The sequence below is a fragment of the Saccopteryx leptura genome, chromosome 11 (genome assembly GCF_036850995.1).
Source record: "Saccopteryx leptura isolate mSacLep1 chromosome 11, mSacLep1_pri_phased_curated, whole genome shotgun sequence".
NCBI classification, from domain to species: domain Eukaryota; kingdom Metazoa; phylum Chordata; class Mammalia; order Chiroptera; family Emballonuridae; genus Saccopteryx; species Saccopteryx leptura.
Genome location: NC_089513.1, coordinates 78803289 through 78820268, shown reverse-complemented (window position 1 = coordinate 78820268; position 16980 = coordinate 78803289). Strand labels below are relative to the sequence as shown.

General features: G+C 54.6%; 1 protein-coding gene and 1 pseudogene across 4 annotated transcripts; both read left to right on the top strand.

Annotated features, from left to right (window-relative positions):
- The first annotated feature begins 3250 nt into the window (after positions 1–3250).
- RWDD3 (RWD domain containing 3) lies at positions 3251–15252 on the top strand. Of its 4 annotated transcripts, none has more exons than XM_066353170.1 (4): positions 3251–3792; positions 11693–12136; positions 13913–14028; positions 14126–15252. In XM_066353170.1, the coding sequence occupies exons 1-4, from the start codon at positions 3708–3710 to the stop codon at positions 14183–14185; spliced, it is 705 nt and encodes a 234-aa protein (XP_066209267.1). In that variant the 5' UTR covers positions 3251–3707; the 3' UTR covers positions 14186–15252. The 4 variants fall into 4 exon arrangements, with proteins under 4 accessions (XP_066209267.1, XP_066209265.1, XP_066209264.1 ...); XM_066353168.1 differs by having other exon boundaries at positions 11693–12141; XM_066353167.1 differs by having other exon boundaries at positions 11693–12183.
- A 982-nt stretch (positions 15253–16234) lies between these two features.
- LOC136383598 (small nucleolar RNA U3) lies at positions 16235–16327 on the top strand (annotated as a pseudogene).
- The last annotated feature ends 653 nt before the right edge of the window (positions 16328–16980 follow it).

Here is a 16980-nt window from a genome sequence, read left to right as displayed (position 1 = left end):
CTGACTTCACGTGCTTTGGAAACCTCTGTTCCCAGCATAGCAAACGTCGGTCTCCTCTGGGACGTGGTGGGGGGTCCATGCTGCCCCTGATTCCACTGCTTTTCCCTGTGCCTGGACAGTGAGCCTCACCTCACTGAGGTCATGTGGCAGCTCCTGTGCGCCCGGGCGCCGGGAGCCTCCGGAACTGTCGCCCGGGTGCCGAGAGCCTCCGGGCGCTGAGAGCCTCCGGAACTGTCGCCCGGGCGCCGGGAGCCTCCGGAACTGTCGCCCGGGTGCCGAGAGCCTCCGGGCGCTGAGAGCCTCTGGAACTGTCGCCCGGGCGCCGAGAGCCTCCGGGCGCTGAGAGCCTCCGGAACTGTCGCCCGGGTGCCGAGAGCCTCCGGGCGCTGAGAGCCTCTGGAACTGTCGCCCGGGTGCCGAGAGCCTCCGGGCGCTGAGAGCCTCTGGAACTGTCGCCCGGGCGCCGAGAGCCTCCGGGCGCCGAGAGCCTCCGGAACTGTCGCCCGGGTGCCGGGAGCCTCCGGAACTGTCGCCCGGGCGCCGGGAGCCTCCGGGCGCCGAGAGCCTCCGGAACTGTCGCCCGGGTGCCGAGAGCCTCCGGGCGCCGAGAGCCTCCGGAACTGTCGCCCGGGCGCCGAGAGCCTCCGGAACTGTCGCCCGGGCGCCGGGAGCCTCCGGAACTGTCGCCCGGGTGCCGAGAGCCTCCGGGCGCTGAGAGCCTCTGGAACTGTCGCCCGGGCGCCGAGAGCCTCCGGAACTGTCGCCCGGGCGCCGAGAGCCTCTGGAACTATTGCACGTTGTGTGCACTTGTTTGGACTAAGACCGGAGTCTTCGAGAGGGAAGCCATGCTGTCATTGTTAGATCTGAGCTCTGAGAACCGCACCAACCGGCAATGCGCCCAAGATCGGTTTACGACCTGAGTCAATACAGAAACCCTTTAGGACAAAACAGGAGTCCATGGCTCCCTAGAGTTCAGGTTCATTGAGCCACTTGACATTTAATGCCTCTTCTGTTCTTTATTTTAGAGGCTCTTGGAGGCGGCTTTCCCCCTTTTCTCAGGGTCTTTATATAATTGTCCCTCCTTATCACACCCCTCTGACTTCAGCATTGGGAGTCTTGGCTCTTTGTGGACAGGCTGCTACCACTTGAACCTCTCTCAAATACTCTTCAAGTTGTGTGTTCTCAAGTCTACGCCCAAGTGGGGTTGGACTTAACATTTCAGAATTGAGTTGAAAATTTAATTCTACATACTTCTCCTGAGACAGTGAGTAAAAGTGTCTTCCCAGAAATGGTAAAAGAACTGATTGCTGAGCAAATGGTTTTTCCTGGAGATAATAGAATGAAAACATCTCCTCCTTATGGTCTTGGGAAAGCCGCTATTTAGAAAAGCTGCATGGATAAATAATATCATTCTAGCGAATCACACACGGTTCCAGGTGGGGAGATGGGGGGAGGGGAGAGATTTTGTTCTACATGGAACTCACCCATGTAGAATACCTACCCTGTCTAGAAATTCACGCCACATTTGAACACTCAGAATTTTCAGTAGCCCGTGGACACAAGAAGATTTCTTACACGAAGGTGGGCTCTCGAGAGCTGACATGCGGCTGGTATTTTCACAGTGGGAGGAAATATCAAGCTGACAGGCTGACTCCGCGGTGATCACTTCCAAATGTCAGGTAGCAAAAGCTCGTGGAGAGGACTTCAAGGGCCTTAGGACAGCCTCGGCGTAAAAGACACCCACACGGACTCCCGTGAACATGCTAGGGGGGAGTATGGAAAGCAGGTGGTGAAGTCACGGAGGAAGGAAGCGCAAAGAAGAAACCTACTGATGAGAGAGAACACTTTAAACGGGTGGATGGGTCTTCTTTCTACCCATTGCCCCGGATGCTTTGCTGACAGTGTGGCCTTCGCGACGGCCTCCTCACACTTCTGACAGCCATGTTCTTGCTGTTCATATCACTTCTCTCCTACCCCTCATACTTGACTTTGGGAAATCAAAAGTAAGGTGTAAACTCTCTGATTTTTCTTTAAGAAATTATCTTTCATAAGTAAGTCGGATAACTAAATTCATAGTTTCCTACCCATTTTAATGCTAACCTTGGGCTTCCAACCAAAATGTATCCTTTTGTTTGCCAAACTTTTTAGCAGCAGCTAATTAGGAACCTCTTTCATGGCTGCTGTTTAGGAAATAACTCAAAGGAGTTTTTTTTTATGTTTGTTTGTTTTTTTATTGTTAAACCAAGTGGCCACATCAGAGATAACTATGTGTTTAAATAAACCTTTGTCTTTCTAGTTATGTACACAATGGAGCTCTGATCTACTTGGGGTCACTGGAATCCCAGGCGTCCCCGGAGAGCATGTCTGGAGCAGCCTATCTGGGCTTAGATTCCATTCTGTTCTGGAAGCCGCTATCTCCCTTAAAAAAACAACAACAAACAACCCTCTTTAGCCACAGTGGGAAGACTTGGGTGGTGGTAGCATGAATTCAGTCTTAGAATCGGCCCAGCAGGCTCTGACTTCTGGAAGGCAATGACAGGAGTCACTGGGCGGTCATCCAACGCCCCTGACTTATCTCTCAAAATGTTATTTCCGATATAAACAAAACCGGTGGGACCTCCCTGAGCTAAGCCAGCTTCTCCCCCGCCCCGGGGGGGGGGGGTTGCAAAACTTTAGAGGTGTTGTTACTCACAAAAACAAAAAGTTTTTGGTCAAGCCCAACAGGTGGACAGACAGAAATACGGAAGAGGATCACTGCAACCTTGTCCAGGAATTCAAAGCGGAAACAGAAGAATTGATCATCGTCGCCCTGTCGCTCTGTCTCAAGTTCTTAAACTTAAGTGCTGGCTGGGTTCCGGGACCCTCATTTCATACATTAAGCGTCAGGAGTTTTCACTGCTCTGCACCGTCGGATTTCACAAATCAAACAATACTGAAAAGCCAGCCTTTGCTGCATTTACACACTTGATCGTGACCCCAAGGGCCAAGGAGTTCCACCGGGGGAAGTCAGCGGGGCTGTCCCCTGTAAAGGGAGGGGACAAATGGACACCTTGGTGCAGAACTGTCCACAAAGTCTGGGGCCACCGCAGTGACATCCTGAGATGCCAGGCCTGGCAGTTCCAACCTACTTGTGCCCCCCCCCCCCGCCCCCCGGGTAAGGGGACGAGGTGCTTGCGCTTAGTTTGCTCCCGGGAAGGCTCAGCCTCCGGGGGTAGTTGCTCAGGAGAGTGCAAGGTCCCACCCCCACAGTTGACGCCTAGCTTAATTGTGTGCCCAACAAGGGCTAACCGCGACCTCCGGTCACTTCCCCGCTTGTTTTTCTTCCCAACCAAGTTCTCCGTGCCCAGGGGCCCTCCTGTCTGCACGCGGGCGGAGTCCGGGCCGGCCATTGCGCGTCCAAGGTCAGGGCTGAGCGGGGGAGGGCTATGCTGGGCGGCCGCCCTCTGGCAGGAAAGCCCCGGGCGCGACCCTGCCCAGGGTTATCGGGCCTCTGGCCTCCAGGGAAGGCCCCCAGGGACGCAGCCTCCCAGCGCAGCTAGGAAGCAGGAGCCGAGGGCGGACCTCCCGGTCCATCGCGGCCCACCCGGCCCGCCGCGCGCTGCGGAGACGCGGGCGCCCCCCGGTGGCCACCGGCGGGCTGCGCGGAGGCGGTGTCGGCGGCGGCGGCGGCGGCGGCGGAAGGGGCGGTGCGGAGCCCGGGCGCGCGAATGGCTGGGTCGGCGCGGGAGGAGCTGTCGGCCCTGGCGGCGATCTTCTGCGGGCCCGGCGAGTGGGAGGTGCTCAGCTGCTCAGGTGACCGTCGGGCGCCGGGGGACCCACTAAGGATGAGCTGTGTGGGGACAGGCAGGAGTGGGGCGGCCACCCCCTAAGGGTGACCGGTGCCGCGCCCCTGCTCGCGCCTCTTCTGGGAACCCGGAACCTGAGGCTGCAGCTCGGGCGCCCCCCTGCGGTGGGTCCTGGCCACCCGCGCCCCAAGTGCTGGTTGGGATCCCCACGCGCCCCTCCGCCCCGCGCTACATGTGTCCGTCGGGCTTTCCACCTGCCCAATGTGCCCGTCCGGCTCCCCACGCGCCCCTCCGCCCCAGGCCCCATGTGTCCGTCAGGCTCCCCACGCGCCCCTGTGCCCCATGCGCCCCTGGCTCGTACCTCTCCCCAAACTCGCGGAGCGCCCAGCCCTGTGTGCGCGCGGACACCCCCCCCCCCCCCCCCCCCCCCCCCCCCCCCGAACGCGCTCCCCTGCGCTTTCTTTGGCTGCCCCAGACTTGCTCTTCAGGTCTCACCTGTAAAAGAGGCCTCTCCTGACCCCCTGGTCTTAATCCAGCCTCCCCAAATTGCGTGACACTGTGTTACTTGGCGCTGTGTCCTGTGTATGGTATTTGGTTTCTCAGATATAGCCTGAGAGCAGGGACTCTGTGTCCTCTGTAATCACAACACTCTAAGTACCAAGGACAGTGCCAAGCACCTAGGACAGGACAGGCACGCAGCGCTCCTTCTTAACTAAGCACCTAGGACAGGACAGGCACGCAGCGCTCCTTAACTTTTCCTCGTTATGTTTGCGAGATAGTTGCTTTTCTTAGGCTTTTCCTAGCCCCCTGAAAAGTACTAAGTGTCAGCTAGAGGCGCCTGGGGGCGTGCGTTAATTGTTCAGCCCACGCTCATTTATTTCCTGGGCACATACATTCTCAAAGGCACCATCGTGTCCTCTAGGAGCTTGGAGTCTAGAAACATTCTTTCGCGTATTTTTGGTGATAGCTAGAACTTACTCTGTCCCTGGCTGTGGCCTCTATTAGGCACAAACCCAAACTTCGGTTGAAGATCATTAGGGCGCCCATCATTTTCCATTTCCGCTGGGTTTTCAGATACTGATGGAAATGTTTTGGCATGGGATTTAGCCTGCTTTTGTGTGTTCGCTACTATTTTATTTTTAAAGATTTTATTTATTGATTTTACAGAGAAGAGATGGCAGGAAACGAGAAGTGTGTAATTGCCTCACACTAGCTGTTCGTTGCTTGCTTGTCCTGTGTGGCTTGCCTTGGACAAGCCCATGGTTTTGAACCAGTGACCCCAGCATTCCAGGTTGGCGCTCTATCCACCACGCCGCCACCACCAGGCAGGCTTGTCGGCTCCTACTAAAGTTGGCTTTCTGACCATACCTCGGCTGCCCTTTAAGAAGGTAGTCTAGGCCCTGGCCGGTTGGCTCAGCGGTAGAGCGTCGGCCTGGCGTGCGGGGGACCCGGGTTTGATTCCCGGCCAGGGCACAAAGGAGAAGTGCCCATTTGCTTCTCCACCCCACCCCCTCCTTCCTCTCTGTCTCTCTCTTCCCCTCCCGCAGCCAAGGCTCCATTGGAGCAAAGATGGCCTGGGCGCTGGGGATGGCTCCTTGGCCTCTGCCCCAGGCGCTAGAGTGGCTCTGGTCGCGGCAGAGCGACGCCCCGGAGGGGCAGAGCATTGCCCCCTGGTGGGCAGAGCGTTGCCCCTGGCGGGCGTGCCAGGTGGATCCCGGTCGGGCACATGTGGGAGTCTGTCTGACTGTCTCTCCCCATTTCCAGCTTCAGAAAAATACAAAAAAAAAACAACAAAAAAACGGTAGTCTAGCCTGACCAGGTGGTGGCGCAGTGGATAGAGCGTCGGACTGGGACGCAGAGGACCCAGGTTTGAAACCCTGAGGTTGCTGGCTTGAGCATGGGCTCATCTGGTTTGAGCAAGGCTCACCAGCTTGAGCCCAAGGGTCGGTGGCTCGAGCAAGGAGTCACTTGGTCTGCTGTAGCCCCCTGGTCAAGGCACATATGAGAGAGCAGTCAATGAACAACTAAGGTGCCACAATGAAGAATTGATGCTTCTCATCTCTCTCCCTTCCTGTCTGTCTGTCCCTCTCTCTGTCCCTGTCACACACACATGCACACACGCGCGCGCACACACACACACACACACACACAAAAGGTAGTCTATAATGTGCTGCATGTTGTGGGAAGGTCATCTAGGAGTTATATGGTTTCCTGGCTCCATGTGGCGTGTGGTGGGCTCATCTCACGGACTGTTTTTTTTTTCTCTTACCCCCTCTACACAGTCACTGAGCACTTTTACGTTCCAGGCACTGTGAACCAGTCAGTGCAATGGACCTGCTTTCTTTTTAGCGCCTAGCCTGTCTCCTCTCTTTCTCACACAGCTGTTTGAAATCCCGACCTGAAGACCAGCTCCCTTGCTGTGTGCCCGTCACGGCTGTTCTGATTGGATGCCCCCCCCCCCCCCGTTCGCCACCTCGTGCACTCATGGTTTCCCCTGCCGTCTCACTGACAATCGCTTCAGCCAGAGGCAGCCTATTTGTAGAGGTCACCGGACTCCCCACATTCCTTTGTTATGGCTCCGCTGGGAATATCCTGGGAAAACGGCCCTGTGATTCCCCACCCACTGCTGAAAAGAGGCTTGAGTGGTTGTGACCCTGGGTCGTGACTGCACGGCCGGGCGTGAGGCACAGCTGACGGGACCGAGAAAACCCCAGAAAAGTCGGTGCGGAAAGAGAGAGCCGCTTGTTACCTTCAGAACACTGTGGGGGCCCTTTTATCTGCTGTTCAATTAAGCATGACTTTCCAGCCATGCCTCCTAATTAATTTAATTCAGTGTTCTGGCATCAGTAAGTAATTGAATGATAAAGGAATTCAGTGTAACAGCTTAGGACATTTTGTTGCGGAGAGGTTCGTTGGAGAAGGAAACAGCTCGGGAATGCAGGTGACCATCACGGGCGTGCGTGCTGGGGAAGGTGAGGGCTTCTTTACTGGGGCTGCTGGCTACCACGCCCACGGTCCCCCTCAGCCGTGGGCTGGAGGGTATAGGCTTGCTACCAGAACATTCTGATAGGTTTTTCCTGGCCTCCCCCCAGTCAGGCGTCTCCTTGCTGCTGCTGGAGTCAGGAGGACACTGTGTGACGATGGCACTTGAGGTACGAGGTGGCCCAGGCAGGCTCAGGCTGCCGCCCACTCAAGGGTGAACCGTGAAGGCCGCCCTGACTGAAGGGGCTGAGGACTCGGATTCAGTTCAGCGGGGCTGATTTATGCTGAGAATTTCTGGGGACTTCCGTCCATCTGGCCTCTGTACAATGGCTGCAGTAAGCGGATAGTAACTGCCTCTTAGGGGCACACACGGGGCATAATCCCCACACTCTCCTAGGGAGGTCTGTGGGTAGACCGAGTCAGGGGTCCCTGTTCCTCCTTGTGCCGTGCGGTCGGGCCAGGTGCCGGGTTTCACGGGGTCACTAACTGTGTGCCTGAGGCTTGAGATGCATCTTACCTGGTCAGGGTTTCTTAGCTTTATTTTACAGAGAAAATAGCGCTCCCTGAGAGGTGGGGCACAAGGGACGTGCGTGCACCTGTGAGATAGGCGAGATTGGTATCTCTGAAAATCATTTCCCTGGTGAGGGCACTGAGGGTCACAGAGGGGACACTGCCGTGGTCCGTGCTCGTTATAGGGGTAGCTGGCATTTCTGGAAATTATTTTCCGGAGGAAAAGGCCGTCCTTGGGAGGAGGTGTGTAAGACCCAGTCGGCCACGATGTGTGTGCCCAGCAGTGGGGTGTGCACCGTGCTCACACTCCTGTGTACACCCACATCCCCTCTGCTCTGTCCTGCAGGTGGCCGGCACAGCGCTTGGCTCTGCGAAACCGATTAGGCTGCTAACTTCACTTCTGAAGGGTGGGATGGCCGCTTTGAGCTTCACTTCCTTTTAGTTATTTTTTCTTTGTGGTGACCACATTGTGTGTGTGTGTGTGTGTGTGTGTGTGTGTGTGTGTGTAAGAGACAGAGAGAGTCAGAGAGAGAGACAGATAGGGACAGACAGGAAAGGAGAGAGATGAGAAACATCAATTCTTTGTTGCGGCTCCTTAGTTGTTTATTGATTTATTTCTCATATGTGCCTTGCTCGGGGGGCTACAGCAGACCGAGTGACCCTTTGCTTGAGCCAGTGACCTTGGGCTCAAGCTGGTGAGCCTTTCTCAAACCAGATGAGCCCGTGCTCAAGCTGGCGACCTCGGGGTCTCGAACCTGGGTCCTCTGCATCCCAGTCTGACGCTCTATATCCACTGCGCCGCCGCCTGGTCAGGCAGCGGTGACCGCATTTTAAACGTGTATATAAAAATCTAGCTGTGACGCAGAGGCCAGCCGTGGTGGCCTCCCAGGGTGGTGGCCCCCCGTGGGGGGAGTGAGAGGAAAGAGAGTCCTGGGCGGGGCCGTGGAGGAGGGAGTGGGCTTCTCAGGGCTCATCTGAGGATGGACACGTAGGGCAAAGGCCAGGCGGGTGTGGAGACGTCAGTGACATGACTTCTGAACTGGCTCTGCGGGAACCCGGAAGAACCCACCCTCTTACATTTGTTTCGCTTACACTGTCCCGGGGTCTTCTGTGAGCGGGCAGCATGTGTCGGGTTTATGAAGCCAGCTGCATCCGCACAGACAACCTCCCTGTGGACTCCGGGCTTCACTCACTTTTGCCAGTTCCAATCTCTGTCATTGGGGGTGTGGTTAGCAGCGGCGTTTCTTTCAGGGACTTGTGGGGGAGAAGGAGGCTGGAGCCCTGTTTTAGTTATTATGTGGGTACACTCAGTATGAGGTAGAGTGACCTATTAAAAAAGGACCCCCCAAAACAACTGAGGAATATGTATGTGAACTTCAACCAGAGAGAAGAACTACATATTCTGGTAGGGTTTGTATTTATTTATGAGATTTTATTTATTCATTTTTAGAGAGTGAGGAGAGAGAGAGAGAGAGAGAAAGAGAGAGAGAGAAAGGAGAGAGAAGGGCGAAGCAGGAAGCATCATCGACTCTCATAGGTGCCTTGACCGGGCAAGGCCAGGGTTTTGAACCGGTGACCTCAGTGTTTCCAGATCGATGCTTTATCCACTACGCCACCACAGGTCAGGCTGTTTACTTATTTTTAAAAAAGTGTTCCACTGATTTGAGAGCAGGTGGTGGGGGGCAGGGGAAGAGAAGCATGAACGGTTTATTCCACTAAGTTGTTCTGTTTAGTTGACAACTTCTTGCTGGCTTCTCATATCTACCCTGACTAGGGGGTCAAACCTGTGACCTCTGGTGCACTCGGTAAACACTCCACCCACTGAGCCACCCAGCCAGGGCGGTAAGGTCTTTAACATAGATAGAAATCATCTGGAGATTTATGAAAATGTTAGTTTTTTTTTTTTTTTAGGACAGGCTTTTTCTGGGTCATAGATGTTTATTGAGAATGAGGACTTTGTGAGTTAAACTTATTAACTAGGGTTCTCGGGTGTTGGGGGGGGGATTAGCATTAGATTTAAAAGAGTTATTTTTCCGTTTGTCACTCTGTTTCTAAGCTGATAATCTTAAAGTAAATGAAGGCAACATTGTTTTCATTCTTTTTAATTAAAAAAAAAATACAAACAACAACCCATATCAGACAGGCATCAAAAACTTTCAGGCCTAAAAAGGATATTTAATTGCTTCAAGAGTTTAGGCAGATGAGAATTGGAAGGGTAATCTACATGCCCTAGACCTTTAGGGAGAAAATGAGCTTTCAAAAGACTATGTAAATTTATTACCATGTTCAATATCAGTGGAATGGGGTGTGGTATTGGGCCTTTCATTTTCTTCTGGAGATAGCATTTTTTGTGTGTGTAATTTTACTTTGCAGTGTGTGTGCGTGCATGTGCGTGTGCGTGTGTGTGTGTGTGTGTGTGTGTGTGTGTGTGTGTGGCGAGGCTGGGAGTCACCAAAAAGGCTAATCAGGAAGAGCATTAACTTTTCCCAGTTCTTGAAAGAATTAAAGCAGTTTTATTTTTACACATCTGGCTAATAACTTCATAGTTTTCGAGATGTGGGAGAACCGAGACACCTGCAGTGGTGTCTACGAGGCGTGGGAAGAGGTGTGCAGAAGGACGTTGGCTCGCCCAGTGTGGATGCCGTGGACGGGGAGGACTGGACAGAGGCCACTGGACGTGACTGAGTCAGGGTCCCCAAGCCACACTCGGGCTTGACGACTTGCTAGAAGGACTCACAGGCTCAGAAACACTGGACGGAGTCAGCATGTCTCCCCTACTGTTACCCCTCAGAGCTGGGAATGGTGTGCCTTGGGCCTGGGAGGTGCTCAGAGAGTGTTGCATGAAGATCTGCAGAAGCTATGCTGCCTTCGTGAGAAAGTGGGGTCCCCTACGTGACGTCTGGATTGCTTGTGCAGCCTGATGGCCAGGTGCTGTCTGTAGGTCTATTTATAACGCCCGCTTCACAGGTAGAAATGCGCTGAGCTTGCTGATACACAGGGAGTCCCTTTTCATAGTAAGATCTTTATTTTAATTTATTTTTTAATTTAATTTTTTTTTTTTTCTGAAGTGAGAAGGGGTGGGGAGGCAGACAGACAGACTCCCACATGTGCCCGACCGGGATCCACCCGGCATGCCCACCAGGGGCGATGCTCTGCCCATTTGGGGCGTTGCTCTGTTGCGACCAGAGCCATTCTAGCGCCTGAGGTAGAGTCCATGGAGCCATCCTCAGTGCCCGGGCCAACTTTGCTCCAATGGAGCCCTGGCTGCGGGAGGGGAAGAGAGAGACAGAGAGGAAGGAGAGGGGGAGGGGTGGAGAAGCAGATGGGCGCTTCTCCTGTGTGCCCTGGCCGGGAATCAAACCTGGGACTCCTGCAGTCCAGACCGACACTCTACCACTGAGCCAACTGGCCAGGGCCTCATAATAAGATCTTGTTAAGGACACACAACTGGATGGAAGGGCTTTGAGAAACTGGAGAGGGTTGTAGAGGAATGTACTGTGTGGCTTGCGAATTTTTTCCTGTCTTGGTGCAGTACGCATTGTCCTGACGGAAAACAGATTTCAGTCCTCTCGTTTTGGTCGGGTCTCCATGATGGGCACTGCCTGTGTGGGTGGGGTCTCAGCCCCGTGCTTTGCAGGTAATACCGATTTTATGGATGCACGGTACCATTTCTTGGCAGGTTCACGTGAGGTTATTAGAGTGTGGATTCCATAATGATCAGTTAAGTGTGGGTAGGAAGAAAATGTTATACTGAGAAACCGGAATAAGAATGGGGGAAGACCAGTTGGCTCAGTGGTAGAGCGTCAGCCTGGCGTGCAGGAGTCCCGGGTTCGATTCCCGGCCAGGGCACACAGGAGAAGCACCCATCTGCTTCTCCACCCCTCCCCCTCTCCTTCCTCTCTGTCTCTCTCTTCCCCTCCCGCAGCCGAGGCTCCATTGGAGCAAAGACGGCCCGGGCGCTGGGGATGGCTCCTTGGCCTCTGCCCCAGGCACTAGAGTGGCTCTGGATGCAATAGAGCGACGCCCCAGATGGGCAGAGCATCACCCCCTGGTGGGCGTGCCGGGTGGATCCCGGTCGGGCGCATGGCATGCAGTAGTCTGTCTGACTGCCTCCCTGCTTCTCACTTCAGAAAAATACAAAAAAAGTAAATAAATAAAAATAATGGGGGAAGAGCCAGTGTAAAGGCCAGTGAGGTCCTGGGTGCCCGTGTGCTGGGGCCACAGACGATCTGTATCTGTACGTCGAAGGACATAACCTGTAAACCAGAGCCTTCTTGCTAGCGTGGGTCTCCCCCAAACATAACTCAGTTTCCCCATGAAAAATACATCGACCCGGGTATCAAAACTTTTCACTGGTTGGTGTCGATCCGAACCGAGGGCTGTGTGGCTAACGATCTTTGTTGGATGCCTTCCAGAGACAGACGGCGCCGTGTTCAGAATTCTCACGGAAGCCCGAGGCCTGACGGAGGCGGACGTCCCCTTGGAGCTGGTGTTCCACTTACCGGTCGGCTACCCCTCGTGTCTGCCTGGCATCTCGGTCCGCTCCGAGCGCCTGACCCGGGCCCAGCGTGCGGCCGTGCGGGAGGCGTTGCTCGAGCAAGCGCGGAGCCTTCTGTCGGAACCGATGGTCCACCAGCTGGTTCTCTGGGCTCAGCAGAACCTCAGGCACATCCTCGCCCAGCCAGGATCGGGAGGAGGCCCCGGAGAGGGTCCTTCTGAGGCCCCCAGCGGGAGCGGGGACGAGGGGCCGTGGCTCGCTCTCCTGCACCTGGACCACATGCGGGCGAAGACCAGATACGTGAGGGCCGTGCGGCAGTGGGCCTCTGCCTTGGGGCTGACCGGACGGCTCCTGTTCGCGGGCAAGGTCATCCTGATTCTGCTGCAGGGCCTCAGGGACAGCATCAAGGTGCCGACGGGCTGGGGGTGGGGCGTGAGTTCGGCCGGTTTCTAAGAGGGCGTGTCCGGGAATGCCTGTAGCGACAGTGCGGCGGGTCGACCGGTTCCCTCTGTCTCCGCCGTGAGTGCGCGCGCGGGCCTCCGGTTTTACGGAGTCTCTGTAACGTCTCACGACGACCACAAACTTGAAAACCTTGAAGGCTAAGCAGAAGGCGGGCGAGAGGTCATGAGGAGTCTCTCGGGGAGACGAGTGTTTATTTCTATAACGAGCCCCAGCTTTGGATGCGGGCAGCCAGAGCGGGGTCCTGAGTGTGCGAGGCGTCAGAGTGTGGGTGGTTTGCAGAAACGTCACCTCGTGTCCCTGACAGGTGCCGTCTGACACTGTCATCAGCTCCCTGTGACACCTGGAGAAGGGGAGCCCATCACCCGCCCCGCGGTGTCACGGGAGTGCGGGGGGGGGGGGGGGGGAGATCGTTGGGGCTGCCACCTCCCGCGCCCTCGCTTTCCGCCCGACTCATCTCAGCCGCGGCTGTCACGGCCCTGTCTTCGGGTTTTCCGAGTTCTCATCCGAGCTCGTGTCACCTGCGTTATGTGGGACCAGACGAGGGGAGGGCTTGTTAAGTCTCACACCTCCACAGAGCCACACGTCACCGGTTAAGTTTTATGTTTTCAGAAGAAAACATAGTCGAGAATCCTTACAGTTGAATTAATTTTAAAGGGACTGAGAGCTCGCACTCAAAATCTCGCCTGTAATCTTCAGGGTTTGTGGAATAAACCACCGAGCTTTTTCTAACCACAAAGCCTGTGTGGCGTCTGTGAATTCACGTGATGAGTGAGGTGTGTAGTTATAACGAGTGGTGCAAGTTTGTTATTATAGATCCTGGGCTGGGGTCTGACCCAGGGACCATTCATTCTACGGTGACTTATATCTATACATCTTGATCCTTTTGGGGAAGGTAACGGGCTGGCAAAATGGATGCACGACCCTTTCCTTGCTCCCGTGTCCCCCAGAGACTGCGGTTTTTCTTCAAGGCAGCCCATGCTTCTTGGCTCGACGCAGCTGCTTGGCTCTGTAGATGTTAGACTGACTCCATCAGTTAATTAACAAGCATTTATTCATATGGCTAGAACTCGGCTAATGTAGGAAAATGGCACTTGATAAGTAAGGAGTTCTTTCTTTCTTTTTTTTTCCTATTCACTGTCCCTCAAATGCCATCCACTGGGAATGCTTCTGTTAAGTTTTTATAAAGTTACAGATAAGGACTGAGAATTACCGGTGCGTTTGGGAAGGCAGGTGCTGTACACCTGTGTGCCTGTCACTCTGACACCACAGACGTAATGACAGTAGTCACCATAGCTGGCGCTCTCAGGGCTTTGCCCGTACTGACTCATGGACTCACAGAACTTTCCCCGTCAAGGTGTGGAGTAGGTCTCCGAGGCACAGAGGGTGGAGGTGACCAGCCCGGGGTCACAGCCGGTAAGCTGTCCAGTCTAGTGTTAAACCTGAGCTGGCTGACGGCCTCACTCCTCACTTCTGTGTCCCCAGGCTCGCCCCCCCCCCCCGCCCCCGCATGCGTGAAGCCATGTGACTCCCTCCCTCCCTCCCTGCGTGATTCAGGAAGAGAGCCAGCGCCCTTGACGCGGGCGGGTCAGCCCGTAGGGGTCACGGCGGCTCCGAGGCAGGTAGGACTCGGGACTCAGGGTGCGGGGCACACCGACCGTCTCGCTTTGTCGTGTAGGAGTACCTGGTGCTTCAGAAAACCTCCAAGGTCGACGTGGACTCGAGTGGACAGAAGTGCAAAGAGAGAATGGTCAGCGTGCTGTTCGAAAGGAAGGTGCAGCCCGGAGACACGAGGTGCGGTCGAGCTCCACGGCGGGCGGGCGGTCAGGCGGGCGGTCACTCCACACCGACGCGTCCGGCGTGTTCACGAGGGTCCTTTGTGCCCGTGCAGGTTTCCGGCATTCGAAGTCAAGGAGTTCTCCTCGCTGGACGCGTTACAGAAGGAGTTTGAAACCGCGGGACTTGAGAGGCTGTTCCACGAGTTTGTCCCTGGGCTGGTAAAATGAGCCAGGAAACGGCGGACAGGGTTTCTTACTGTGTGTGTGTGTGTCTGTCTGTCTGATGGTTTGCATTGGGCTTTGAGGGCAGGCAACCGAAACGAGTCAACGAGGAATGATTTTAAATGTTTCCGCGAAGCGAAACGGAAGATGCCCCCCCCAGTGTCGGGAACAGAGGCTGATTCTATCTGGGGAAGTATCAGACAGTGATAACACCCACGTGCTCTCATTTTTGGCAGCGAAAGCGCGGCTGAGCGGATGGAACGTTCTTTGAAAGACAGCTATAAAAAGACAACGGGAAAGGAGCCCTTGTGTTCACAGAGAGGGTTTGTTCGGAACTGTGTGCAATTTTCTGGCTGATTTTCTTACCATAAAATGTTTTGTGTTTTTTTTTTTAAAGGGGTTTGTTTCCATGTTTACTTTTTTTTTCACGTTTACATTTTTAGCATTGGATCATGAGTTCCTCCCATGTATCTTATTACGGTCTGGCGTTTTAAGTGGAAGGCTGAGGAAAAGGTTAACACGGGTTTCTCGGTAGCGTGGCCTAAACCGCTGGTCCGATGACGTATCGGCCCAAGACGGTCTATGGAATTTGATTGACGGTTGCTCCCGCTGGCGTCTCAGAATAGCACGGCACTTGCTTAACTCATCACGGGGCTGGAGGAGTACTCCAGATCTACCGCCGAGGGTATCTCTTTACCCCAGATAAAGGGCACACCAGGCTACTGCTTGAACATCTGCCTCCCCCAACCCAGAAGATTTCCCTTCAACTTTCGTCTTCCAGAGAGAGAGAGAGAGAGAGAGTTACATGTTCTTAATTTTGTCCTTTGTCTCATAATTAACACTCAGCTGAGTGAAGAGGAGTGGTTGTGTGGGTGAGATGGAGGTTGGAAATAAATGGATATAAAAAAAAATAGGAGCCGTTTCCCCCTATTGTGAAAAGCAGACGAAAACGTCTAAAGGTCGCAGGACTGCTAATGGATGTATACCAGTTTTCAAGAAATAAAATTTAAAAAGTCGAGGGCTGGAGTCCTCATTATCGATCAGTTTGTTATGTCCCTCCGTCTACAGCCTCCATCGGTTTGCTTCCCACCGTTCGGTTTGTGACTGACTTGCTTTCCCCCCAAACAATCGGGATCCTGGGCTTCAGTTTCTTCCATTTCTTTAGGTCACCCGAAGTGACGGTGCTTTGTCCCTTCTGTCCCCCGGGGGTTAGTCATGGCCCTCCAGGGAAACAGCCGGCTGGATGTATGTCTGTTTACATTAAGGAACGGGCGTTAGTGGGTATGAAGGCTGGTAAGTCCCAGGTTTGCAGAGTGGGCTGGGAGACCGGAGACGGGGGAAGAGCTTTTGAGCTCAGCTGACGTCTGCAGACCGTGCATTGGTAGAATTCCTCTTGCTTGTGGGAGGCCAGTATTTGGTGCTATTCACGTCTTCAACTGATTGGACGAGGCCCACCCACACTGGGCGGGCCGTCTGCTTTTCTCAAAGCCCACTACATGTAAATGTACATCTCACTCCAGAACATTCTCACAGGAGGATTCGGAACAATGTGTGACCACCTAATCTGGGCAGTGTGACACATACAATTAGCCATCATGCCATCCACAGAGATCCCATCTGTAGAGTCACCGTCAGAGGTGAGGCAGGTGGCTTTCGGTTCATACCTGCTTAACACCTGCAGCCTCTTCCTGCCACGCTCTCACTGCTGTAGGACATCACACACTGACACGGGGGCTGACGGCATCGGTGAGAGAGATACCGGTGACAAAACAAGTCAGCAGCTTGACAAGCTGGAGTGCACTTTGGCCTGAACGGCTTCTCTGGAGTCAGAGCCGGCCGCCATGATGGACCGCACAAGGAGCTGCTGGCCACCGGCGTCAGCGTGTAACAAACGTGGACTTGAGGAAAGATACTGATTTTCTTTTTTTTTTTAAAGTGACCTCACATGCTGTGGGACATCTTTCCAGAGCTCTGAACTGGAGTTTTAGAAAGGTGAGTTTAAGACTATACTTTCAGGGGTCATTTCTATAGTTTGTTACTAGAAAGATGAGTTCGTTGTTGGCAGCGGGCGCCCTGGAGTGATGTTAGGAGGGGATTCTGGAAACGGGCTCCCTCCTGGTGAACCCCGTCGGGTGTGTTTTGAGGTGTCTTCCCACCTGCCTCTCCATCAGGGAGGGATCCCCGGCCTCTGCGAATATCGGCACTGGACCGTGTGTACAGGTGAGAAGCTCTCTTGGAAAGAGCCCGTGATGTCCCCGGATACATGTGTGTGTGCCTGCCCTTCCCCGTCCCTTGGAACCTCCATCTCCACGGCTTCCATCGTCCCCTCTGTACGTAGCCAGGCCTTGGGTTCATAGCTCAGGTGCTGGCCTCACCCCCAGCTCGACACACCTGTTCTTACTCTCCGCCCGAGACCACAGCCTCGGATTGGCCCACACCTCCGCGTCCGGGGTGATGAGAGCCGACTTGGTGGCCGTATCCCAGCTGTGCCGCTGTTGGCGTTGTTACCGCAGCTCTTCCTGGGCCCCCAGGAGTAACCTTGGATTTTCCTCGGACTTGTTCTCCACTCCCCTGCCTGCCAGTAGCTGCCACGTCTGATTCCCTGTGAGTCTTATAATCACACATCTCCTCCCCCCCCCCCCCCGCCATTTTCAGGGCTGCCACACTCTATGTACCTCGAAGTCTTACTGTTTTCTGGGCAGGACTATTGGAAGTCTCCAAACTGGTCTTCTCACCTCTGCCCCTC

Coding starts and splice junctions, on each gene's coding strand:
- RWDD3 (XM_066353167.1), top strand. CDS start 3,708: ATGGCTGGGTCGGCGCGGGAGGAGCTGTCGGCCCTGGCGGCGATCTTC. Junction 3,793..11,692: donor GGAGGTGCTCAGCTGCTCAG/GTGACCGTCGGG, acceptor GATGCCTTCCAG/AGACAGACGGCGCCGTGTTC. Junction 12,184..13,912: donor GCCTCAGGGACAGCATCAAG/GTGCCGACGGGC, acceptor TTTGTCGTGTAG/GAGTACCTGGTGCTTCAGAA.